At 39.8% G+C, this 18,299-nt stretch overlaps 1 protein-coding gene across 3 annotated transcripts in view; it reads left to right on the forward strand.

Moving 5' to 3' along the window:
• Positions 1–18,299, forward strand: part of Osbpl1a (oxysterol binding protein like 1A) — a 181,147-nt gene that overhangs the window by 39,550 nt on the left and 123,298 nt on the right. The window contains exons 8-13 of one of the 3 annotated variants that reach the window (XM_076912969.1): positions 2,738–2,799; positions 2,987–3,034; positions 5,857–5,930; positions 6,037–6,100; positions 11,859–11,957; positions 16,896–17,018. In XM_076912969.1, coding sequence (XP_076769084.1) covers positions 2,738–2,799; positions 2,987–3,034; positions 5,857–5,930; positions 6,037–6,100; positions 11,859–11,957; positions 16,896–17,018 — 470 coding nt within the window. Of the gene's footprint in view, positions 1–2,737; positions 2,800–2,986; positions 3,035–5,856; positions 5,931–6,036; positions 6,101–11,858; positions 11,958–16,895; positions 17,019–18,299 lie in introns of those variants that run through there. The other 2 variants (XM_034517766.2, XM_076912970.1) reach the window with 2 other exon arrangements.

An 18,299-nucleotide genomic window follows, 5' to 3' on the forward strand; every position in this document is an offset into this window, starting at 1 on the left:
GATTGTACCAGCTTACAATCCCAGCAACAATGGAGGAGTGTTCCTCTTTGTCCACATCCTCGCCAGCATCTGCTGTCACCTGTTTTCCATCTTAGCCATTCTGACTAGTGTGAGGTGGAATCTCAATATTGTTTTCCCCTGCATTTCTCTGATGACTAAGGATGTTGAACATTTCTTTTGGTGCTTCTCAACCATTCGAGATTCCTCAATTGAGAATTTGTTTATATAGTGAATTACATTGATGGACTTCCGTATATTGAACCAACCCTGCATTCCTGGGATAAAGCCTACTTGATCATGATGGATAATTGTTTTGATGTATTCTTAGATTCAGTTTTTGAGAATTTTATTGAGTATTTTTGCATCAATATTCATTAGGGAAATTGGTCTGAAGTTCTATTTTTTGGTTGGGTCTTTGTGTGGTTTAGGTATGAGCATGATTGTCACTTCATAGAATGAATTGGGTAGTGTTCCTTCTATTTCTACTTTGTGGAACAGTTTGAAAAGAATTGGTATTAGATCTTCCTTGAAGGTTTGATAGAATTCTGCAGTGAAACCATCTGGTCCCAGATTTTTTTTTTTTTTTTGGTGACTAGGTTTTTAATGACTGCTTCTAATTTCTTTCAGGATTATGGGACTGTTTAGATGGTTTATCTGCTCCTAATTTAACATTGGTAATTGTTATTTGTCTAGAAAATTGTCTATTTCATCCAGATTTTCCAATTTTGTTGAGTATATGCTTTTGTAGTAGGATCTCATGATTTTTTGGATTTCCTCAGTTTCTGTTAGTATGTCCCCCATTTCAGTTCTGATTTTATTAATTTGAATACTGTCTCTCTGTCCTCTGATTAGTCTGGCTAAGGGTTTATCTATCTTGTTGATTTTCTCAAAGAACCAACTCCTAGTTTTATTGATTCTTTGTATAGTTTTTTTTTTTTTTAAACTATTTAGTTGATTTCAGTCCTGACTTTAATTATTTCCTCCTGTCTACTCCTCTTGGGTGTATTTGCTTCATTTTGTTCTAGAGCTTTCAGGTGTGTTGTCAAACTGCTAGTGTATGCCCTCCCCAGTTTCTTTTTGTAAGCACTTAGAGCTATGAGTTTTCCTCTTAGCACCGCTTTCATTGTGTTCCATAGGTTTTGGTATAATGTGTCTTCATTTTCATTAAATTCTAAAAAGTCTTTAATTTCTTTCCTTATTTCTTCCCTGACCACATTATCATTGAGTAGAGTATTGTTCAATTTCCATGTGAGTGTGGGCTTTCCCTTGTCTTCCTGTTTATGTATCCAGTCCATTAGCCTATGTCTTTTTATTGGGGAATTGAGTCCATTAATGTTAAGAGATATTAAGGAGAGGAGATTATTGCTTCCTGTTATTTTTGTTAACAGCAGAGGCATTGTTTGTGAGTTTATCTTCTTTTGAGTTTGTTGGAAGAGGCTTACTTTCGTGCTCTTTCTGGGGTATAATTGCCCTCCTTGTATTGGTGCTTTCCTGCTATTATTCTTTGTAGTGCTGGGTTTGTGGAAAGATATTGTGTAAATTTGGTTTTGTCATGGAATATCTTGGTTTCTCCAGGCAGATGAATTTCTATGTTGGTAGAACTGATACCAACCTGAAGCACTATGATAGGACCAGTCAGTTATATTGTAATTTCTTAAAGTTTACACGTAAACACTTTGACAGAATTTAAACATCAGTCAAATTATATTCTTTCTTGTCTTGAGACCTTCCAGAGGCTTCCCATCATGTCTAGAAAACACAGCTTACATACAGTTGCTCATGGACCTCTGGCTCTGTGCGCACCGCCTCGTTCTTGGGGCCTTTGCATAAGCTGTTCCCTCGAGTCTTCACAGGATCCTTTCCAGTAACCATCCCTTCCTCAGCAAGGTCGTCTGGGACCAGTCTCTCACTTTCTACCTGAAGTGGTAGCTATGGTCTATTGAATCTGTCACAGTTATGTTAGCATACCATGGTTTGTTACCTGTTATGTCTCTTTTAGTATGAATTTATTATTGTGTCCTGTGTTGTTCATTGTAAATCACTGGTTCTTTATAATGGTGATTGGCACATAACAAATTTCATGAGAAGAAATAGAAACAAATGTGACTAATACATACCAGGTTTTTTTGTTTGGTTGTATTTTTCTTTGGTTTTATTTTTGTTTTTTGTTTTAAAAGAATTGAGCAGTTGGGCTGGAGAGATCCCTCAGCGGTAGAGCACTGGCTGCTCTTTCAGAAGTCCTGAGTTCAATTGCCAGCACCCACATGGGATGGTGACTCACAACCATCGGTACTGGGGTCCAGTGCTCTCTTCTGGTGTCTGAAGACAGTTACATTGTACTCATATAGATAAAATTAATAAATCCTAAAAAAAATTGAATAAACTATAAGTTAACAAGTAAGGCTTAAACAAATTGACTATGAGATAAGAAGTCTGTATTGTTTTAAATTGGTGAGCTTGTGGTGATTTGTTTCATCAGTCATTCATGGACAAAAACCCTGTCTGGTCACGTGACCTGTACAGCGTGTTCTGAGGACAGTCAGATTTTCTGACTTAAAGCTCCCCTAGCTGGAGGCCTTCAAGAACTGAGAAGGCAACTTCTGGCAGCTGATTTTGTATTTATGTTTTGCTTGTGGGGAGGAGTTTTTGAAAGCACGAAGGAGCATTATATGGTACAGTTGTAGTAAATTTTTTTGTGTAATTGACATAGTGACATTTTTCCTTATATTTTACACAGATCAGAAACCTCTTGACCTTGCCCATGGTGCTGAAATGAAGCATATTCTTGTTGGTAATAAGGTGTGTATTGGTGGACTAAACCTTAAATTTCTAAGTTTCTCAGATATGTGTTGATGAATTAAACTGCTGTATTTCTAATTCCTTAAATGTCTAAATTTCTAATTTCCTAAAGCAATTAAGTTTTTGGAAAAGAATTAAATGAATGCTTCAGCTCTGTAGGTGCATCTTTAATGAAATGTGTTTCCAGCAGGTTGTCCACAAAGCACTGAAACGCTATGAAGGCCCTCTCTGGAAGGTAGGCGGGGCTTTAAGTAGGAGGCTAGGAGGGATTTTTTTTTTTTTTTTTTTCCAAATTTTATTTATTTATTTAATGTATGTGAGTACACTGTCGCTGTCTTTAGACACACTAGAAGAGGGCATCAGATCCCGTTACAGATGGTTGTGAGCCACCATGTGGTTGCTGGGAATTGAACTCAGGACCTCTGGAAGAGCAACCAGTGCTCTACCACTGAGCCATCTCTCCGGTCCTGGAAGGGATTCTTTTTTTTTTTTTTTTTTTTTCAAGGTTCAAAAACGTTTTCATTTCATTATTATCCAAGTACCTTTGAAAAGATAATTGTACAAGTCATCGCATGAAAAATGGGCTCAGGGTATCCCCTGCTGGCCCTGGCCTGAGAAATGTACATATTTACATGGACACTTGGAAGGGACCAGACACGCCCCCCTCTGCTGAACCAAGCTGGTGGCTGGAGACAGGCAAAGGGGCCTGAGATACTCAGCCGCCAGATTCACACAGTGGCAGGCAAGAGACAGCTATGTTGAAGGCATTCAGTGACATGTACAATATACAGAGGCCCCCATAGGATCCCCTGCTGCTGGACCTGAGCCCAACCAGGTGCAGTGGATAGGTCCCAGAGAGAGAAGAGGACAGTGGGATACAAGCCCAGGGCAAAGTATCCCTAGGTCAGACTGTACTCAGAAGCAAGAGCTGCTGAGGGTCATGAGATGGCTCCTGGTACTGCTTCAGGGGGTAGTGTGGGGATAGGTGGGGCTTTCCTTTTGAACAGCAAAACAGAGAAGCCCATGGAACCACTCAGTAGGATAAACCCTCACCCCCACTTTCCCAGAGCCAGAGGGATGGAGGTTGGCAGACACCTGAGGCCCCCAGCCTCACCCTCTGGAAGAGCTCGTGACACAATCTTGTGTTGTTCCTCACACCAGGCTCCTGAGGACAAGGCTGCCCACTTGGCTGATGGCAGTGCACAGTAGTGACGGTGTGTGCTGGGTGTGCTGCCCAGTGTTCAGTCCACCTTTTTCACCTTGCTGATGATCTTTTCTTCAGAGACAGGCAAGATGGCCTCATCCCCCGTACTTCCTCAGATACCACACCACAGTCAAACTCCTCACTCATTTTCTTAAAGTAGTGTTTGCAGCTCCCCTTTTTGGTTAGCAGCTCCTTGAACTGGCCGAGGGTGACGGCATGGCTCCTCACCAGGGTCCAGTAGGGGATGGGTTCCCCACAGAAATAGTAGGCCACAAGGATGCTGTCACATGGTGGTGCGCTTCCGCCACCTGCCTTTCTTTGTGATTTTGTCCTCTGCTTGGAGGGCAGTTTGTTTACCCTTTTCTTCTTCCTTCAATTACTTGCCTACGGGCCTCTCTGGAAGGGACTCTTAATGCTTTGTTTTTGGTCTTTTTTTTTTCCTTTTTTCAATTTTTTCAGACTTACCACATGTCCCTGACTGACCATGATTTATGAATTTTTTACTTTTTAGTGCCATATAAAGATGTGAACTTGGTAGCACCTATACTCTGATTTGGAATTTTTATCTGTTCTTGCCTTGTGCTTGGGCAGTGCTGGTGAGTTGCACTTCCCATTGAGCCATGTGGCCAAGAGGCAACTGAGACTGCACAGTGCTGCATTGCCGTCTTGCTTTGCATAATGGTTTGCATGTTTTAGCTGCCCCCTCACTCCCACCCCAACAATACACACAGTGTACATCGCCAGGCACATACAGGCTCAGAAAACTCTCTGCCACCGAACTACACTGGAAGCTTAGCTTGTATTTGTGGATCTTAGTGTTGCTATAAAAGCCTATCCATGTATGTTCTTGGGACACTTTTCAGTTTATTATGGAGTATGCTTCCTTGAGAGATGGTTTTGTTCAGTTGTAGCTAAGGTGATTATGAGTTCTGAGCTAAGCTATGGTGCTGGATAGCTTAAGTACTAAATGCTTGCTTGACTTATATTTAAGTGGTTCTGGGGATTGAATATAAGGCCTCCATGTGCTAGGTAAGATGTCCACCACACAGCTACATTCTCAGCCCTTAAATGAATATTTTTAGTTACAATATTTTCAAGTCATGAGGGGTTTATTGGGCTCTACCCCTTACAAGCTGACATCTCTATAGATGATTGGTATCTTACTCGTGTGTTTCAAAGGCCTCTTTAGACTGTATCAATCACTTCATTTAGGGTGATTATACTTTAAAGTGATTAAGTTTAACAGAGAGGAGTAGAGGAAAGTATTTTTTTTCATTAAGTCATCATTGCAATATTGCTTTTGTTATAAACATCAAATTATGGAAGACTTCATGGAAAGTTAGTTCCTGAATTATCCTAGGAAGGACATTTCCTGGTGTAAACATTTCTGTGTTTTAGAATTTAGTTATTTTCTGGAATAAATCATGGTGGTGCTTACTACAATTTGCATCCGTGAGCAGTTCCTATAGATGAATTTTGTTTTATATGTAAGTATATTATATAAGTGGATTTAGGTTAACTCTCTTTAGACATTCAGTCACAACTTTGAGGCAATTGTGTTTAAGGCCAAGAATTGCTGTTGTCTATAGACAATCCTGAACAGAACAATTAGAGCCATAAACTGTGACCTTCCCAGTGTGGCACTGTTTCTTGTGTTCTGACACCCTGTAGAAAGGGCTTTGTTCACATCGTTGTATTTAATATCTGAGCTCAAATTTATTACAATTTATTGTTTAGTCCTCCTGTCTAGGTGGAAGTCTCAGATATATCTATTTAAGCTTAATTACTTTTCCTTAGTTGCATATTTGAATCCAGACACATCAGCATGGAAAATTTTTGTCATTTTTCTTTAGAGTTCAAGATTTTTTGGCTGGAAGTTATTCTGGGTAGTGTTAGAACACGGAGTTCTTTCCTGGTACAGGAAACAGTAAGTATTATCTTTATACTTCTAAGTTTTAGAATATGACATTTAAAATATTAGAAGTTTTCATTTAGGTTTTTTTCTTTGCCTTGATTTAATTTTTGTTTTGAAGGCCTGATGCAGTTCATAATTCTTACCGCCAAGGATGCAAACACCTCACTCAAGCGGTGTGCACGGTAAGAAGAGACGTGTGTTTGTACAGACTGTGACGTCAGTGCTGCAGTGGATCGTCCAAACCATTGCAGACTCAGGACACTCCATGGGGTACTGGGCTTTCACATTTGAGAGCAATTGAAGTTAAGGATTCTGTTTGTGCATGTGCAGGCACACACATGCGCGTGTGCTCACACACACACACACACAACTTGTTTCTTTCCACTTGTGTTTGAAATAGGCAGTCTAAAACAATCTAGACAGCTATCAACACTGGAAGTACATGCGCGTCTTTTCCATGGGTAAATCTGGATGATGGAAGCTTCTCTGGGATTGCAATGAACTTAAAGCCTGTGTCAGCATCAGTTCCTTGTACTCACTCCCAGCTGTTGTACGTTACTCTCTAGGAGACTGAGATGTCTCTGGGCTAATGTGGAGCCCAGATGCATCCAAGTGCAGTAGGGTTGTCTGTGTAACATGTACTGTCATGTCCCTTGTACTGTAGTGGCCTGCCTGCCCTCAGGTGTGCGTATCTTGCTCTCCACCTCAGTGTGCTCTGCACTGCTGTAGTCCCCTGTGAGAGGTTACAAACTGCTGCATCAATTCAGAACACACTGGGAACCGGTTGGTCCATTCCCAGGCCCTTCCATCTTGTCTTCACTGGACATGGCAGACTGAGGCTCTGCCATGCTCACTCCGTCCTTCCTGTCCGCTGCCTTGCTGCATGTTCACTCCCCACCCTTGGCTCTGCTCTACATTAAGGTTCTTACTCTGTTGCTATCATTTTATTAGTTTTTTTTTTTTAATATAAAGTAAACTTGTTAGTTTCTCTCATTTTTTTAAAACTTTAGCTTCTGTGGAATTGATTTGGTCCTGTTGTGTTAGGCCTCTGCCTATTTTATAACTTCTAATCTCCTATGCAGTGGTCTGCTTACAGCTTTACCTGTGAATTGTATCAGCACAAGATAAAGAGACTCATTAAATACTCACACGAATCAATCTATGTTCAATTTCTTCTTTCATAGGGTAGACATCTAGGTTGATTGAGATTTTTTTATACAAGTTTTCCTATCCTTAACTGACCTTTAAAAATTATAATAAAATATTTGTAGTATATAGAACTTAACATTAACTATTTTATACTATATGGTTCAGTGACATTAAGTACACTTAATTACTCTGCTAGTTTGAATAGTGCGCAGTCCCAGAAGTCTTTTCGTCTCCCGATGGGCACTCTATTGGATTCGGGCCTCTGACTCTCACTTCTTGCTATCCAGCCACTCTCTATCTTGATGAACTTGACCGTTCCAGGTCCCATACATAAGTGGAATCATGCTTGTCTTTTTGTAATAGCCTGTTTGACTTAGCACAATGTCCTCCAGATTCATCCATATCTTAGTATGCCATCAGACTTCCTTTTTACAGAGTTCTATGCCTGTGTATACATTTGCCACATTTTCTTTATTCATTATTCAGCTGTCAGTGGACATTTAGTTCTTTAAATCTCTTAACTACTGTGGACTCTATCTACCCATGTAATGAGCATGGGTAGAAATTATTTTGAGAATATATGCCTAAAAAGAGACCTGCTGGCTTATATTGTGGTTCCAGCTTTAGAATCTGGAGGGTTCTGAGCTCACCAACACTGCGTGTTGTTCTTTGGATTGTGTCATCTTCAGGTCTGAGCTGTAGTGCCTCAGTACAGTTGGGATTTGTCTTTCCCTGTGTGGTGGGTGTGGCATCTTTTTAGGTGCCTTTGATCATCTGTGAACAGTTTTTGAAGGAATGTCTATGTAAGTCCTTTGCCTGTTGTTCAGTTCAGAGGATTATTTTTCTGTTGTAGGTGTTCTTTATGTATTCTAGATATCTGTGCACATAATGATCTGACGCTTTCCCACTCTTGAGTGGCCTCTCCATTTGGATGATGGTGTTCTCTGACATACCAAGGGCTTAGATTTTGACCCAGTATGATTTTCCTGGTTACGTTGGCCTCTCCTGCAATGGTGCTTTGTCTAGGACAGCATTTCACTGTCAGTTTCTCTCCCTTGTCTTTTTTTTCATGAATTTCATAAATCGCATTTTGACATTTTGAGCTGGTATACTTAGAGTTAGCTTTTGTACATGGTGTAAGGTACAGACTCAGCTTCATTCTTCTGCCTGTGGATGCCCAGTGGCATTCACATCGTGTTTTAGAGTTTGTCCTCCCTTTTCATGACTAAGTGGTCTTGGCATACTCTTCTGAAATCACTTGACTGAACACAAGGTCTTGTTGGTTCTTTCATTGACTCATGTACCTGCTGGTATCACACAGTTTTCTTTACTGTGGCTTTGCAGTGTGATTTAAACTGAAGAAGTTTGTTCATTGCTTACTAGATTGTTTTGGCTATTTGTGAACTGTTGAATGTCCATGCTGATTTTATAGTGGGATATAGCTCATATATTTTTGTATGCTGTTATTTGGTTTGGTTTCATTCCACAATATTTTCTGATTCTGATTTTTCTTGTTGTTGTTGTTGTTGTTGTTGTTGTTGTTGTTGTTCTTCTTCTTCTTCTTCTTCTTCTTCTTCTTCTTCTTCTTCTTCTTCTTCTTCTTCTTCTTCTTCTTCTTCTTCCTCTTCCTCTTCCTCTTCCTCTTCTTCTTCTTCTTCTTCTCTTCCTCCTCTTCCTCTTCTTCTTTCTCCTTCTCTTTCTTCTCCTCTTCCTTCTTCTTCTTTCCCCTTTCTTCCTTTCTTATATCCTATGCACCATTTTCCCTTCTTCTGGCTTTTACAATCTTTTGTACTTTCTGCAGAGTTTCCTGAACCTTGATGGTGGTGGTTGGAGGTTGATGGTGGTGTTTGGGGGTTGATGGTGGTGTTTGGGGGTTGATGGTGGTGTTTGGGGGTTGATGGTGGTGTTTGGGGGTTGATGGTGGTGTTTGGGGGTTGATGGTGGTGTTTGGGGGTTGATGGTGGTGTTTGGGGGTTGATGGTGGTGGTTGGGGGTTGATGGTGGTGGTTGGGGGTTGATGGTGGTGGTGACGACACAGATGTTCTCTTCATGGCTGAACTTTAGAGCACCACTTATTCTCACTACTTTGACCATTTATGAACCTCTGTAGTTACTTTTGCCCTCTGCAAAGAGGAAGCTTCTTTTCTTCCAGAGATGGCAGCAATAGTAATCTGTGAGAATAAATACAGTTGTTTAGGAAGTAACTTGATGGGCATATCATCTTCATTTAGCAAAATGACAGCAATGTCTTCCCTATGACGGCCTATGAAATCCCCAGACATTATTCTGGGGATTATATTCTCACTGTGTTCACAGTGTCAGATGAGAATTCCCTCCTGTGGGTCAGGGTTAAGATCTAGTCAGATGTAGTTGTTATCCCTGTAATATAGGCCTTCGACTACTGTGCCTTTGGGAGCATCTTGTCTGACCTGTCAGCAGTACTGCATTCAGGGTCTACAAGTGGGTAAGGACAGCTTGCTGACTCCTCCCCAACAGCCTCATAGCGCCTTTCAGCATAAGTACCACCCAACAGGGAGGATGCTTTATGTAGCTCAAGCTGGTCTTGAACTCACTGTGTAGGGGAGGAAAGGTGATCTTGAATTTCTGACCATCCAGTCTCTATGTTCCAAGTGCTAGGATTGCAAGCATGCACCATCATGCATGGCATTAAAAACAACAACAACAACAAACAGAAACAACAATAAAACAACAACAAAAAAGCCCCAAACTTTAGTTGCTTGGATCTAGTTTGTTTTCTCATAGTTTGGTGAGATTTTGTTTGGGAACTAGGTTGGGACCTGGACCTTGTGCGTACTGTCATAGTTTCTTAAGGTTGAAACTTAGCGAGATCAGTCTTCTGTACTGACGGAGTCTTCAAACCATATTTTACTATTGGTAGCTGGCTTCTGTTTTACCCCACTAGCTATGGTAGCTTTTTAGTTCATTATCATTTAAACTATTTTCTAATTTATGTTATAATTTCTGCTTAGAGACAGTTAATAATTCTAAAAATTAGAAGTGTGATGTTTAACCACCAAATAATTGGGCTTTTTTTTGATTATCTTGCTGTGGATTAATAATTCCATTTGGTTTAGATAACTCACTGTATGATTTCTGTTCTGTCAGACTTACTGAGGCTTGTTCAATAACTGTACTTATGTAATTTAATAATAGTGCATTTGTACTTGATGCCTGGAAGATAGATGGCTTAGCAGCTCCGAGCGTTCATTGCTTTTGCAGAGAATATTGGTTTATTTCCTAGCACCTATGTAGTGGCACACAACTGTGTAACTTTATTGCCAGGGGATCTGGCACCCTCTTCTGACCTCTGCAGACACCATACACAAATGTGGTGTGTATATATGCACATGTGCAAAAAATTCAAACACAATAAATAAATAAAAGTATTTATTTTGTTATTGTTAAATAATATGTCTTATAAGTTGAGTCATGGTGGTATTCACATCATTTGTTTTCTCTAGTCTATTGTTAGTTATTATCAATTGATGAAGTATTAAGATCTTTCTCTGTGCATGTAGAGTTCTACATCTGTGACTGTTATTGATTGCATACTTGTTGATGATGTTTTCCTAATTGACATTTTGCTTTACAGTTGATTTTTGTCTGACATTCTTATGATCAGCCTGGCCGTTTGATTACTTACCATTCACTTTGAACCTATCTGTATCTTTCTTCTGTCTCTTGTAGGTGGTGTGTATATATAGTTTCTATTTCCAGTCTGACAGTTTTTGACTTTTAATTAACCATTTTAAATATGTTTTTGCTTACTTGCTTCCTCATGTTAGGTCACTTACAGTGACATCTTTAGTATAATGCATGTTATGCCCTGGAGAGTGGATTCTGTTACCTGTCTTGTTCTGAAGTATAATCTCCCATGTCTTGAGCAGCCTCTGGTCTCACTTGAGATTGGTCTTGTCTGGGTGAGTTGTTTTGAATCTGTGATATGTGGCTCCCAGATCAGTCAGTGATGTGATAGATGGGAATCTCCAGATTCTTTCTCTGGGAGATTGTCCTGCGCTTGAGTGATTGTGGCTGTCCAGCTTTGCCTTATTAATTCTCAAAGACAGACAGACGGTTGTCCCACCTATGCCTTTGAAATGCCTTGGGCCATGGGAATGGCTTCTGTAGCTTCTGACTGTGGCTCCTCCGAGAGCCCACACCCCTTGTCTGTGGATGGTTGTTGCCATTCCAGTTCCTTCTGTGGCGGGTTTGGTTTTGGGTGGGGACAGCGGAGGGTTGACAAAGTTGTTTCGCAGTTGTGTTCTACTGGCATTCCTGGAGTAGGGCCTTGGAACAGAAGTTCAACCTTTGTGCTTTTAAATCCCCTCTATTTCTCATTGTCTTTACCTCCTCTCCCACCTCACCTTCAGCCTTCCCTACCAATGATCCCTTATACTCAGCTACAACATTTTCTACAGTTGGCACAGAGGAAACACTCAAGAGTGCTATGAAGAAATTGGAGCTTTGATATGCAGAGGATTTATAGCCTGAGTACATACTAATTTATATTTAACTGATGGTAAACCCAAGGCCACACACGCAGTGAACCCTGAGTGTTTTCTGGAGTGAGCACGCTGATGGCAGGATTGGTGTGATAAGCTGTTGCTATGCCCTGAATCTCCTGGGGATCCACTTCTGACATTTATCAGCCTTTCAGATTGCTCTACTAAGTGTTCTTACATCATGCTAAAATGTTATATTTGTGAGAGATAATTTCAGGGACATTGTTTCCAGTGAGTGAACATTGTTTTCTGATTTCTTTATATGCAGGTGAAACCTACAGATAGCTGCCTCTTCTCTATTCGATGCTTTGATGACACTGTTCATGGATTCAGGGTTCCTAAGAATAGCCTGCAGCAATCAAGAGAGGTAACCTTATGCATTGACTCATATCTTTTCCAGAACTTAAGAATGTTTACTCAGTATTAACATCTAAGATCTTGTTGATTATATGATTAAGATTGATTTATTTGTTGAGAATTTAAGCCAATAAGATGGCCCAGGGCATAAAGACACTGGACCCCAAAAATGATGATGTAAGGTTCATATCTAGGACCCCTGTGCTGTGGCACACTTAGACATAGAAATAAATACATAAATATAAAATGTATGTATGTATGTGTGTGTGTGTTTGTGTATGAGTACAGCTCTATGTGTGGAGACCCCAAGACAACTCTTGGGAGTCGGTTCTTATCTTCCATCTGGATGAAGCAGCACTCTGTTTTCTGCCCTCTGTTTTGTGCCCTCCAAGCTGGCTGCTAGGTGATTGTCTTATCTCTCTTCCCATCTCACTACAGGAGTGATGCAGTTACAGATATGAGCTGCCACATGTGACTGGGTTCCAGGGCTCACGTCCTGTGGCTTGTGTAGTGAGCACATCTACCCATGGATACATCTCAAGAACTTACTGTTTAAAAATAGGGTTTTTGGCTTATTTATTTTTGTATGATCTCACTTCATGAGTATATACACAATCATATGTGTGTAAGTGCATGTGTGCGCATGTGGAGATCAGAGGGCAGCCTGGGGTTGTTGTTCAATAGAGGGTTACTCTGTATAGCCTTGGCTGTCCTGGATCTAGGTCTGTAGACTAGGCTTGTTTTGAACTCAGGGGTCCACTTGTCTTTGCTTCCCAAGTGCTGAAATAAAAGGTGTGTGCCCTCACATTTGTTTGTTTTTTATAACCAGGCTTTTGACAAAGGTTTTGAACATTGGCTTCAGGTCCTTGTGCTGATGCAATCATTGTGCCATCTTCCCAGCCTGGATGATACTTGTTTACTGGGAATATCATATTTAAAGTTTGGCAGAGGAATTTTAGTTGTAGGTAGATATTTTCTGTTTATAAATTTTTATTTTAACTCATACCTACTTAGGGATAAAAAAGATCAAATGATTGTTTTTGAAGCATCTCCCCTAATTTATAAGAAAACCACAGCACAGAAAAAAATTGCCCAAGAGTGTGTGGTTTGTATGTTAGAATGTGTATTCTGCATGTAATTACAGTATAGACAAAACCTGCTTTCTCTCTCCCTCCATTTCTACGTCCTCTGCACCTTCCTACCTACTCACCATTATATTTTTTGACTTTTCCTAAAATTAAGTCTGTTTCAAATTTCTGGCTATCGTGAGCAGTGAATGTAGATGAGCAGGTGTCTGTAGTATGGTGTCCAGGCCTTTGTGTATATGCCCAAGAGTGGGATAGCTGGATCCTGAGGTACGTCTATGCCCAGTTTATATACCAGCAATGAATACATGTCCCACTTTCCCCATTCCTCACCAGCAGGAGGTCATTTGTGTATTGATCTTAACCATTTTGACTAGTGAGTGTAAGCCGAAATCTCAAAGTAGTTTCCGTTTTCATATCGCTGATGACTAAGGGTGTCGAACGTTATTTCTTTAAGTGTGTCTCTGCCATTTGTGCTCCATCCTTTGAGACCTCTGCTTAGTTCTGTACACAGGTTTATAAAGCGGGTTGTTTTCTTGATCTTAAGGGTTGGTTTTTTTCTTTTAGTTCTACGTATATTTTGGATACCAACACTCTATCAGATGTATAATTGGTAAAAAAAAATTTCCCCTATATTTGTAGGTTGTTGCTTTGCCTAAATGATGGGGGTTTTTTGCCATTAAACAGCTTTCAGTTTCATGAGGTCCCATGTGTTGATTGCTGTTCTTGGTGCCTGTTCTGTTGGTGTCCTGTTCAGAAAGCCCCCTTTTTTTTCCAATGACTTCAACGCTGTTCCTTACTTTCTATTCTGCCACATTCAGGATATCTGTTTTTGTCTGATCCACTTGGACCAGGATGCTAAATTTGGGTCTATTTTCATGCAGCCATCCGGTTGAACAGCATCATTGTTGACATTTCTGTCTTGTCTTCAATGTGTATTTTTGATTTTGTGGAATTCAGGTTTACATAGGTATGTGGACTTATGTATGGGTCTTTGATTCAGTTCTATTGTCTGTTTTTATGCCAACATTATGCTGTTTGTTCTGTAGTACAACTTGAAATCTGGGATAGTGATACCTCCAGCAGTTTTTAATTTATTCCCTATTGTTTTAGCTATCCTGTTTCGTTTGTGTGTCTGTGTTTCCAGATGAAATTGAAAATATTTTCCAGTTTCCACAAAGAACTATATTGGAATTCTGTTGAATCTTTAGATGCTTTTAATAGGATAGTCATTTTCATAACTTGAATCCTACTGTACCAAGAACATGGGAGATCTTTTCATGTTTTGGCGTCTTTGATTTTTTTTTCCTTCAGTTTCTTAAAGTTTTTATTACACAAGTCTTTCACTTGCTTGGTTAGTCTTATCAAGTCTTATCAAATTAAATTTTTTAACATTTAATTTTTGAGGCTATTGAGAAAGGTACTGTTTCTCTGATTTCTTTCTCAGTCTATATGTCATTTGTTTATAGGGAGGCTATTAATTTTTAATGTGCTAATTTTATATCTATGTATTTTGCTGAAAGTGTTTACCAACCATAGAAGTTTTCTGATAAAGTTTTAGGGTCTTTTGTGTATAAAATTATATCATCTGCAGATAAAGATAAGCTTTGACTTCTTCCTTTCCAATTTGTAGCCTCCAGATCTCCTTCAGTTGACTTACTGTTCTAGCTAAGACTTCATGTCCTATATTGAATAGCTATGGAGAGAACTGACATTCTTCCCTTGTTCCTGGTTTTAGTGGAACTGCTTTGAATTTCTCTTTGTTTAGGTGGATGTTGGCTGTTGGTTTGTGGTAAACCCCCTTTATTATGTCAAGGTATTTCTCGTGAATTCTCCAGTCTCTCCAGGACTTTTATCATGAGAGAACGTTGGATTTTGTCAAAGGCAATCTCTGTGTCTAATGATACGATCATGCAGTTTTGTCTTCAGTTTGTTTATGTGGTGGATTACATTTATCGATTTACCTATGTTGAATCATCCCTGTATCTCTGGGATGACAACTTGATCATGGTGTATGATCTTTTTGATATGTTCTTGTATTCTGTTTGTAAGTATTTTGTTGAGTTTTTTTTTTTTTTTGCTTGTGTATTCATAAAGAAAATTAGTCAGTAACTTTCTATATTAGTGGGTCTTTGTGTGGTTTTGATATCATGGTAATAGTGGCCTTGTAAAATGAACTTGGAAATGTTTCTTCAGTCTCTATTTTGTGGAATAGTTCAAGGAATATTGACATTAATTCTTTAAAGCTGTGGTGGAATTCTTGTGCTGAGTTCATATTATCTTGCTCTGGGCTTTTATTGATTGCGGGACTTTTAATAACTTCTTTTTGCTAGGGTTTATTGGTCTGTTTAAATTGAATATTTCATCTTGTTTTAACTTTGGTAGGTTGTATATATCAGGAAATATACATATGTGTGTTGGTCCTGCTGTGTTTAGAGGGCCTTTCTCCTTGGTGTCCTCCATCCCCTCTGGCTCTTTCAATCTTTCTGCCTCCTCTTTCACAGGTTCCCTGAGCTCTGAGAGGAAGGACTTGAAGGAGAGATCCCACTTAGGACTGAGTGTTCCAAACTCTCTCACTCTCTGCACCTTTCTCTGTTGTAGGTCTGTTTTTCTTTCTATTTCCTGCAGGAGGAAGCTTCTGTGAGAATGACTGAGCAAGGCACTGTTCTATGAGTATAGCAGGATGTTGTTAGGAGAACAACAATGTGGACTTTTCCTGCCTAATCTCAAATTATTGGCCACACAAATAGTATGGGGTATGGGTTTGATCTCGAAGAGTGGGCCAGATAATTGATTGGTTACATCAACAAATTTTATGCTACTATTGTACCAGCATATTCAGGCAGGTCACAATTATTGATTGAAGAGTTTATAGCTGGGTTGGTGTTTGCCTTTCTCCTCTGCTAGTGTGCAGACTTCCTCTTAGTACCCTGAAGACTAAGTAGTAGGGGAAGGTTCTAGGTTGGCAACAGCATGATTTCTCTATGTTCAATGAGTTGTGTAGTTGTCTTCAGTAATGGAGCCTTACCATCAGTTTATAGAGAGCATCCCATACCCTTGGCAGTAGCCTGGATTGTTTGGGGGTATTCATGGGACCCCTTGGGCCAGGAACTCTATTAGATGTAGCCTATTCTCAGAACTGGAGGTTTCAGTTGTTGATTCATTTGTTGGGGTTTTGTCTTCCCCCATTATTTGGTGACTTCATTTAGTTTTTTTTCATAAATGTGTATATTGTAAGAAGTTTCTACTGCATTAGGTTTCCATCCAACACATCCAATGGCCTTTGCTCTAGCTGTCCCTTCTCGTGTTCCCTCCCCGACCCTTGTCATGTGAGCTCCTGCTCTCCCAGCGCCAGCCACTAGCTATCCTGTTTCTGAGTATTTCACAAGATTATAAGAATTACCACATGCACTTTTGTAAGGAAACAAGTATTTTTAGTTCATTTTGTCAAACTAATTTTCTTTTTAAAACTTATTAAAGTTAAATCATCAGGCAGTTGGCTTTCTTAAGATTATTGTGTATATAATTTTTATTTTAAATTCATAATATTGTGTCCAAGCCCACTGCTGTGAGTTAAATGATTCAACAGTGTTGGAAACAAGTCATTTTAAGTGAAAAAAATGATTTATTGCTTAATTTCTATAATATATTTAAGCATTAATTGGTATATATATATTTATAAATGATATTTTAAGAGCACTAGGAATAACTTTCTATGCAGATGGATCACAGGCAAGAAACATTCATTATGTCATTTTGGGTACGTTTTTGCCATAGTTATTCCTTCTATGTAACTTTTAGATTTATAGATTATTGCTATTTCTTTGGAGTAAAGATGTTATGTAATTCTTGGGTTGTTTCAGAAGTGGCTGGAAGCAATTGAAGAACACTCTGCATATAGCACTCACTACTGTTCCCAGGATCAGGTAACTGATGATGAAGAGGAAGATGTCGTTTCGGCCGTGGTCCTGAAGGAGTCCTTATCGGTGAGCAGACACCATCCAACTGCCATAACTAGCTGACTCATGCTTTCTATTAGGGGGCTAGGTTTTGAAATTATGACTTCTGACAGCAGAAGTAATAGTGGTCTTTGTCCAGTAGCATTCTGCTGATATGCCTCTGCTATGATGGTACTATAAAATGTCTTGGTGAGAATGCGATGATGTTCTTTGTGGTGGTTTGAATAAGCTTGGCCCAGGGAGTGGCACTGTTAGGAGGTGTGACCTTGTTGGAGGAAGTGTGTCACTGTTGGGGTGGGCTTGGAGACCCTCTTCCTAGGTGTCTGGAGACAGTCTGCTCTTGGCTTCCTCTGGATAAGGATGTAGAACTTTCAGCCCTTCCTGCACAATGCCTGTCTGAAAGCTGTTGTGCTTCCACCTTGATGACAATGGGCTGAACCTCTAAACTTGTAAGCCAGCTCCAATTAAATGTCCTTATAAGACTTGCCTTGATCATAGTGTCTATTCACTGCAGTAAAACCCCAAGACAGAAGTTGGTACCAGGGACTGGGCTATTGCTATGATAGGCCTGACCATACTTTTGTTTGGAGGAATGTGGGTTTTGGGACTTTAGAAAGTGGTGGAATGCTTTATATGGGGGTTAATAGAACATCCTAGTAAAAATATAGAAGACATTGGTGCTGAGGGTGATTTAAACTGTGCAGACCTGGCTTAAGAGGTTTCAATAAAGAAGAATTTCAGTATGTGGTGTAGAGATTGTTTTTGTGCTATTTTGGTGACGAATGTGGCTGCTTTTTGCCTTTGTCTGAAGAATCTGCCTGAGCTAAGGTAAAGAGATTTATATTAATTACATTAACAAAGGAAGTCTCAAAAAAGCTCAGCAGAGACTTTGTTCTCTGGTTTAGTCTCATGAAGAGGGTTTTGATCAAGCATAGCAAGCTCTGAAAGGAAAAGTACAAAATGTATGGTTCAAAGAATAAAGGGGCACCAAGAAGTAGAATGGAGCTGAACCATGTTCAAGGAGATAAGCAGATTAAGGGATTGGTGACTTTAAAACAAGACCCCACTCAGCTAAGCTTATTGTTTATGCTTTTGCAATTGAACAAGGGACATGGTTATTGTCTTCATTTGGAATTATAGTTCATCCTGAACTGCAATCCAGAGATGGAAGACAGGCTTTTGCTCCAGATCTTACGGACAGTGGCTGTGAAAAGCTTAGTTCCAGGCATGGTGGTATATGCTTTTAATCCCTAGAGACAGAGGCAAGTGGATCTCTGAATTAAAGGCCAGACTGGTACAGAGCAACTT

This window comes from Arvicanthis niloticus, chromosome 14 (genome assembly GCF_011762505.2).
Source record: "Arvicanthis niloticus isolate mArvNil1 chromosome 14, mArvNil1.pat.X, whole genome shotgun sequence".
Classification (NCBI taxonomy): Eukaryota; Metazoa; Chordata; class Mammalia; order Rodentia; family Muridae; genus Arvicanthis; species Arvicanthis niloticus.